An 8,394-nucleotide genomic window follows, 5' to 3' on the forward strand; every position below is an offset into this window, starting at 1 on the left:
CCCACAATGCAAAACTGATTCTCAATCTTTGAGCCTTAATGTATTCAAAAGGTGATAGAAAACAGCTTGGATGGACCCTCGGTTTTTCACAAAGCTTTATTACCAACCGGAGGAAACCACACGTAGCCTCTGCTAGGAGGCTGGTGGAGCCCACAGCTGGGTGGCGTGAGAAGTCTGCCGTCTCAGGTGCTGCTCCGAGTGGGGCTCTTCCCCGGCCCGCCCCCCTTCGGCAGCCTGGTAGCACTGGGTTGTCGGGGCATTCTTTGGCTGGATCCTTCCCGGCCGCCACGCTCTGCCAGTGCTGGGCCTCCACCCAGAGCCGTGCTGCCTTTGTTTCTCCCTGAGCGGACGCAGAACACAATTGTTAGGAACCAGGGCAAACTCCACAGTCGGCACACCTACTACATTTGTGTTCCTTGCACATTACGTCTGGTACATCTCTGTGCGACCTTTCAGCCAGGGATCCTCTCAGCTCTGAGCCCTGAGGCTGAGGACCACCTGGAGAGGGCACATCCGAGAGAAGTCCTCCACAGAGTGCAAGAGGCCCTCGAGCATAGGTCCTAGGACAGAAGCAGCACGAGGAACAATGGGGAAAGTCCGCCAGGCCCATTTAGGGAAAGGTGAGCTCAGCCGGTTGGCTCCCGCCCTGGAGAGTGTAAGGAATCGCCCGACCACCAGCAGCACAGGAGGGCTCGCCACCAGGGCCACCACTTCACAGCCTCCCCTGGGGCTCTCTGCTCCACATCACCCACAGCTGAACTGCTGGAAGCACATCCATCAAGAATGGAAGTCAGGCTTTTGGATTTGGACCTTGGAATCTTTCCCTCAGGCGTTTCCCTGACTACCTCAAAGTATTTTGCAAACTTTCGCGGGTCAAGCCTCTTGCTCTCAAGTTCAGCTCCGGGATCCTGTGACTGGCTTCATGCTGAGGCTTGACTGCTCAGAGGAAGCTTGCCCTGACCACAGGTAGTCACATTCAGATGGAGACCACCGGTGCAGATATCCCTTGACTTGTAATTTACTTACCTTCCCCTCTTTCTGTGAAGACAGGAAGATCTGTAATCACACTTGGGCCAAACTTTATTCTAAAGGAATGGCTTCCCTGGCTTCAGGATGTTGACAGCATTCACAAGACCGAGAGGACACCAGGAGGCACAAAATGTGCCCAGGGAGCAGGCTCACCCCCGGGGTCACAGTCCCTCCCCACTGGGCCTTCCCCAGCCGGGGCTCCTCTCTGCTCCAGCCTGGCAGGGTCCATCCTGCAGACTCTGACCAGGGGATGCGTCCCATGTTTCACCCTCAACCTTAATGTCAGTTCTTAGTCAAATAAACAGCCTGCAATGGGGACATGTGGGTTTTTGGAGAACACACACCACGAATTTCTTGGGGGCATGTTGAGTCACTCCTGGTTCACCATTTGTCACCTGGAACAAGGGGAGGCACCTACATTTGTGACACTGCAGTTCCTGGCTTCTTCAAGACATCAGACTCCCTTTCCATCCTCTCTGACACTACTTTCTCCCCAGGACTCCTGCAGAGATAGGACAGCCCTTCCTAAGAGCATTTCTGAACAGCTCCTCCCCAGGGAACAACAGGGGGTCTTTGCTGTCTAGTGGGGTGGAAAGGGTTACCATGGTGCCACTGCTTGGAATGCCACAGCTCAGATTTTCCCCTGCCCTGCCTCCCTGGGCTTGCACAGGTTTGATTCAATGGAGATGTAATAACACGTTACAGAGGGCCAAGGGCATGTGGTGGGCTGAAGCTGGGCCAACTCAGCCTGCCAGTGGTTCATGGAAAAAACAAAAGTAGAGAACCGTCACCACACATTTCCTTTTTCCTGTTACACATTCTGATATTCTGGTTCCCACTGACTGGTCCTGTGAGTGCACGAGCCCCGCCACCCTACAGCTCCCAACCTGCTGGTCAGCTATGAGGCCATGTCCCTCTCCAGGCCTGGCCAGACTGGCATAACTCATCTGTAGCACCTGGCCTACCCCTGCGTGCTTAGGCATCCTACAGACTAGGCCCAGGGCTCCTGAAGGACCTGAAAATATAGCTCAAGCATAGGCCACCCCCAAAATGGCAGTGTGGGTCTCAGACGTGGGCCCGGGTCTGAATGCAGCTTTTCTTCGCCCTGCCATATACCTGAATTTCCTCTCCCCCTCAGTATAATGACCAGGGCTCTTCTGGAAAGTCCAGGATGAGAGGAAAGGAGAAAATAGCAAATAATGTTCATTTTTAACCTTGATGAGGCTGACAAACCCTGGAAATAAGACACCAATGTAAATTTGAGCCATTAAGAAAACCATCTAACCGTTTATCGAGCTCTGCAATTCTTGGAACCTTCAGGAATCACGTGCTCTCAGTTAGTGGAGAGACCCACTTAGGCCTCATGCAGAGCTGGGGAGGCATTCTGGTCTGAGGAGAATGGTGTGGGGGCCTGTCAGTGGACAGACCTGCTCTGTCCTGGACACAGCAGGGGACTTTCTGGAACCGGTCTTACCTGCCCCAGCTCCCTGCAATGGGGTAGGGTAGTTAGGGTCCCATGGATTGGAGGGCAGGACTGAGCCAGAGGTGACTACAGGCTAGGGTGGGTGGCAGTGACATGCCCCCAGGCCCGATGCCTGAGGAGCCCTCACGGGTGTCAAAGACAATGAGCACTGAAGGTTAAAAACAGCCTGGCTCACGGTGTTAAAAAGTTGGTGCTCCTCCTACCCCTAATACCTGACCGAACCCCCCCAACCCCAGATGCAGCAAAACCCCAAAGGCAACCCTAAACACACCCCCTGCGGCTGGGGAGCTGGCCCGCCCCAGCGGGACCCACTGAACCATTTAACTCTGGTGTGGCCCATGTGATCCCAACTCCCCATCCCCTGCAAGCTCTGTTGGCAGAGGTGCGGGGGGATCAAGGGTTGACAAAAAGCCCAGAATGTGAGAAGCTGCTCCCATCTTGCCCATGTTCCCCGGGAGTGGCCTTTCTCCTTCATGGTGGGAGCACTCCCTCGTGCTCAAATGGGCCGGTGGGGCCCCTGAGGTCAAATATTAGTGACTGGCCGTAAGCGGACACTGGATGTGTGTGTGAGGAAGGAAAAGAACAAGGGGGTGAGGCAGCATAGCAAGTGCCCTGATATCCTCAAGGCTGGCTGGCAAGGTCTGGTGGCCAGGGTGAGCGTGCAGCCAGGACCACCTATCACTGCTACTCGAGAGCCCACCAGAAGGTCTACACGCACCAGCCAGTCCTGCTGCCCTCTCTGGCTGAGCACACACGAGTGGCTTAATCAGTCAGTGCTTCCAGAACACATACAGACATAATGACAAAGACTGATGTGCACCATGGACATGCACACATGCACTTTTAGCCCTTAACTGGGCCTGTGCTTCTTAGGAGAAGTGACCCTCTCCTGCACACATGCAGTACATACGGCCCTGACTCAGCGTTTCAGGCAAAGTTCAATTGTTCTGGAGCAGCACTGTCCCAACAGAAATATGATGTGAACCACATGTAACTCATTTTCCAGTAGTAGCAACATTAAAAAGTAAAAAGTGGGGGAGGGGCCGGGTGGGCTCAGTCAGTTAGGTGTCCGACTTCGGCTCAGGTCATGATCTCATGGTTTGGGGGGTGGAGCCCTGTGTTGGGCTCTGTGCTGACAGCTCAGAGCCTGGAGCCTGCTTCGGATTCTGTGTCCCCCTCTCTCTCTGCCCCTCCCCCAGTTGAGCTCTGTCTCTCTCTCTCTCTCTCTCAAAAATAAATAAATGTCAAAAAGAAAAAAAGTAAAAAGAAACAGGAAATTAATGTAAATCATGTATTTTAATTAACCTAAAATGTGCAATATTACCATTTCAGCATGTAATCGATATGAAAGTTGCTTGTGAGGTATTCTTTTTGTTCCAGTTCTCTGGCATCTGGGTGTCTGGTGTATACTTAAACTTGCAGTGAGTCTCAGCCGCAAGCCCTGGGGGGGCCCATGGCTCCTGTACTGGACAGCGCAGCTCTGTGTAGGGCTCACAGCTTCTGCACACCAAACTTCATCTTACACATTCCAGAGGAACATCTTTTTGAAGCATACAGTTTCCCTAAGCCTCAGCAGAGAACACTCGACCGAATTTTATTTTTCCTTGGTGACCACACCCTCATCATGACAAGCATTTACCCTCTTTGTGCTCTTAGGGTCTTCTGTTTCCCCATGTTCTGCCTAGTAAAGCCAGGAATGAATGGATGAGCTTGTCAGTGACAGTCCCCACAGGCCGCCTGGATGCTGAGCATGCTGCAGCTTACCAGATCAAACTCCTGGGCGGGCCTCCAGCCCCTGGCCTGCAGCAGCTGCCACCCCAATTCTGTGGGAAACCTAAGGCCAGCGAGCCCTAACAGCCCCAAACCCCCATCATGATCCTAGGCTACCACAGTCCCCCAACTGATCACTCTGACAACTCTCCTCATTTTTTTCTACCTCAGATTCTGCCCAAGGTCTGTGTGGACAGACAGATTCTGCAACATGTGGCCTCAGAGCTCTTGGTCTCCGATGGCCTCTGCCTCTTGGCCACAGCACACTCCTGGCATGGCCCCTCACGTGCCCCACTCCCCTCCACTGCCTCCCCACCCACCCCCTCTCCAGGCTGCCCTCTACCCTCACTGGGCACCTCCCCAGGACCTCTATGTCCTCATATCCTGGCCACTGGCTGCCCAACCCAGCAGACCCAAGGCATAAGCACTTGAGAAAACCCTGTGGGGCCCAGCACTCCATGCCACTCCTGTCCCTATGCTTGGGGCTTCTTCCCCACCTCTCTCCGAGCCCCTCTGTGTCAGTGCTCTGAGCACCAAAGCAAACCCACTCCACCTCTGGGCTCTCCGCCCTCCCTTTCCCACCTCTCCCCTCCAAGCTCAGGCCCGCTCCCCCCAGTGACCTGGGCCCGCATCTCAGGCTGGAGCGCTCCCCACTACTCCTACCTCAAAGGGCTGCAGGGCAACAGGACTCTGAGCCTGCTTAACCCTTGCTGCTCCAGCAAGGCTGGCTACACTGGCTTCCTCCTGTCTCTGTCACCATTGGTGTATCTAGCCATCTCCCAAACTGGAAGGGGGACCTGTCCATCTCACAGCCCCCCTGAGCCCTCAGTGCTGAGAGCCAGCCTGGCACCCAGTCGCTGGGTGAGCAAGCAGCAACGCCCCCTTGAAAGAGGAGGGCTCCATTCCCAGTTTCTCCCTCCCTCTGCCCACTGATTCCTCAACTCAGCCTTGTAGTCTACTGGCTCTACCCTGACCTGCCCCTTGGCCCTTCCCCATGCCGAGTTTCGGGTGGCACCTAGAACAGCGAGGTAGGTGATGTGGGAAAGGATATGGAGAGCACAGCCAGGGCATCTGTGGGATCTCAGGCCCTCACACGCCCCTGGCCCTGGGCCTCCAGCCTCACCACACCGGGCAATGCCTGGAAGGTACCCTCAGCTCAGGAAACAGGCAGGAAAGGACAATCACATCTTACCCTCTAGGCTACCTGTCAGGTGACAGCATCTAAGCAACCAAGGTGTTTCTCACACCTAAGGCTTCCCTCTCTACAGCAAAGTAAAGGCTCTCCTGCCCCTCGGCCTGTTGCCCTCCTCTCGGGGTGAGGGCACCTCTACAGAGCACAAGTCACACCTGGCAGAATTGGCCTCTGGGGGCAGGGGGCGTTGGTCCCATTCCAGAAGTACTGCAAGTGGTCTCTAATAAACCAAGATCTGAAATTGTGTCCCCAATCCCTAAGCTGTGTAACAGGGATGGCCCATAGGGTCCTGCCCTGGCAGTTCATCTCCAAGTTGCTCTGACTCTCGAAAAGGGGCCACAGCAGTTTCCACAGAAACAAGAAAGAGCACCAACCCCCAGAGATAAACCAGTAAACGCAACCTGCAAAAGGAGAGAACAGGCAGCAAGAGAACCGGAGGGAACCGGGGGGCCCTGGAGAGAGAGGCGAGTGCGTGGCAGCTGGGCCGTGGAGCAGAACCGGAGAGGCCGCAGGCCGCGGGGCCGAGGCAAAGGAGGGCCTTGCAGGGGGACTACAGCTCTTGGCAGAGAGAAAGGAGGCCTCTGGAGGTCAGAGAGAGACACAAAGAGAGCAGACAGAGCGTGGATCAGTAAGGAAGCCTGCGCTCCAGTGCCCAGGGCCTCTCAGGAAAGGGGGCGTGGGTACCCAGGGCCCTGGCACTCCCTCCCACAGGGACCCAGCCTGCCCCCCACCTGAACATCGGCCCCTTCTCAGGATGTCTGTGAGTGCCCGAATGCTTCTGGCCAAGCATTCAGGTTGTTTCTGAAACTGGGAGCAGATGCGACACACCAGGAGGATGCAGCTGGAGCTCCACTGTGACACCTTTGTCACGGGCACCTGCTTAGCCCCCAGTCATGACTCTCGAGAGTGAGGAGGCCCCTCAAACTTGAGCCCAGTGCGGTGCCCACTCAGGCCTCTGCACCCTGCGTGTCTAGGGCAGCCAGGGGCTGCCATGATGACCCGTCCTGCAATCCGAGGAAGAACGCTCAGCTGGCTAGACTCCTGGGCAGCACCTGGGCCCAGATGGGGTATAGGCTAAGGGGCGGCAGTAAGACCTCTGCCTGCCCCGCTCCCTGAACACTTTCCTGGAGGCTGTACACACCGTGAGAACAGGAACCAAAGCCACCTTGTTCCCGCGTTTGTGGAATGAAAGCATTTCTACCCAAGGAAGGAGGCAGAATCCCATATGAGGCTTAGCCTGCTGGCCACCCTGGACACCGACTTTGCGACCACCTGATCTGGACTTGCATAGGTAGCAAAGGGTAGCAAAGAAATGAAACTGGGGACTGGAAACCAAAAGGCGAGCCCTTGGACAGTCCCTGTGGGTCCTGGGAGAAGACGCACAGTAAGACCAGGCCACTCAGGACCAAGCCCACCTTGTGTCTGGCACCGCCCACGTGCCTCCCCTGCCACCCGCCTCCTGAGTCACAGGGGCAGGGAGCACCGGGCCCAGCTCTGACCTCGGGTCTCCGGGACGCTCGAAGTGGGCAGAGACACGGCCACAGGGTCCTGGGGCTCGCTCGCCAGCCTCTGCCCAGCACACATGGACTTGAGCATCTGGAAGACAGCGAGGGGCGCCACGTTCAGCTTCAGCAGGTCCACCAGGATCCTGGAGAGAACACACGCGGTGGGCAGTGAGCCTTCCTCGCCCAGGCCCAGGAAGGCCACTTCCCTCAAGACCCCAACTCTACTCTGGGCGCTCAAAGGGGTCCGAAAAGGGCGGGGTGGGAGTGGGGGCTCCTCCAGATCAGAGGCCCGGGCGGGGGAGCAGGGGTGTCTGGGGGGGGGGGGGGTAGGATGAGCGCGCACTCCCACCCGCGCGCGCTCACTTGAACACGTCGGGGTCTATGGCGCCACCCGCCGCCTGCGCCAGCTCGTAAAGTTCCATCTCCTCGGCGCTCAGCACCTTCTTCCGCCGCAGCGCGAGCTTCTGCAGGGCCGCCTCCAGCCCCGGGGGTGCTCCCGGCCCGGGGCCCGCGCCCGGGGCCGCCATGTACCCGGCTAGCGGGAAGACGAGCGCCCCGCCCCGCCGCGCTCCCTCCTCTGACCCCGCCTCCGCCGGGCCCCTCCGGCAGCTCCCACAGCGCCTTCTACTGGCTCCGCCGGTCGCTTCTCTCCCTGAAGCGCTACCGCCTGGCCTGCCCCGCAGCCCTACAGCAGAGGGCGCAAACCGGTTTGTCTCCTCTCCGCCATTCGATCCGCAGAAATTCACCTGCGGGATGATGAGGGATAAAAGCAGAAAAATGTGCATCTTTAGCCCAGAAAGCTGATAGCCTGCATAGTTTTGATAAGGATCAAATAAGTACTGGTTGCTACATTCTTAAAGGGTCTCATGACAGCCTGTATGTCTCATCGATAGTTAATACCGAGCTGAATGACAAGCACCAGAGAAATCTTGTGACAGTAGTTTTAGGAGTAGAAATTGCAAGAAGACATTTATGATCTATACTCCCTGCACGTCCTCTCCCCCTTGAACACTAAGCATATAACCACTAGCTTCATACAGCAAAAATGCAGCTCTTTCGGCCCACAAGTCCTGTATCGTGCTACCTAAATGAACTTACTAAGTTGCACGGATCATCTCAAGAATTCTTTTTTGAGGGTCGCGCTCAATGATCCCACAACAGGGAGACGTGTTAGGCGTAGGGGATGCCGTGGCGGACCTCAGAAACCCGTTTCTGGGCCATCAGGGTCGGGCCGCATTGGTCGTTCTCGCTTGGGCAGCAGCACCCAGGGCAGTGCCTGGCATATTGAAGGCGCTCAATAAACGTCTATCGTAAGAAGGTCAGTCAATGCACAGTGTATGATCTTTCCGCTCCAGTTCCCCATTAGAGGGCGCGCTTCCAGGACCTCAATAAACGGCTTCTCTTTAGCAGGCGCA

At 56.4% G+C, this 8,394-nt stretch overlaps 1 protein-coding gene across 2 annotated transcripts; it reads right to left on the bottom strand.

Moving 5' to 3' along the window:
• Positions 1-80: 80 nt before the first annotated feature.
• Positions 81-8,354, bottom strand: MZT2B (mitotic spindle organizing protein 2B). Of its 2 annotated transcripts, XM_023241692.2 has the most exons (5): positions 8,078-8,354; positions 7,343-7,725; positions 6,974-7,122; positions 5,876-6,055; positions 81-340 (listed from the first exon to the last, which is right to left on the bottom strand). In XM_023241692.2, exons 2-5 carry the CDS (start codon positions 7,504-7,506, stop codon positions 183-185), a joined length of 651 nt encoding a protein of 216 aa, XP_023097460.1. In that variant the 5' UTR covers positions 7,507-7,725; positions 8,078-8,354; the 3' UTR covers positions 81-182. The 2 variants fall into 2 exon arrangements, with proteins under 2 accessions (XP_023097460.1, XP_023097461.1); XM_023241693.2 differs by lacking the exon at positions 5,876-6,055.
• Between the last annotated feature and the right edge of the window lie 40 nt (positions 8,355-8,394).

This window comes from Felis catus (assembly GCF_018350175.1).
Source record: "Felis catus isolate Fca126 chromosome D3 unlocalized genomic scaffold, F.catus_Fca126_mat1.0 chrD3_random_Un_scaffold_83, whole genome shotgun sequence".
Taxonomy (NCBI): domain Eukaryota; kingdom Metazoa; phylum Chordata; class Mammalia; order Carnivora; family Felidae; genus Felis; species Felis catus.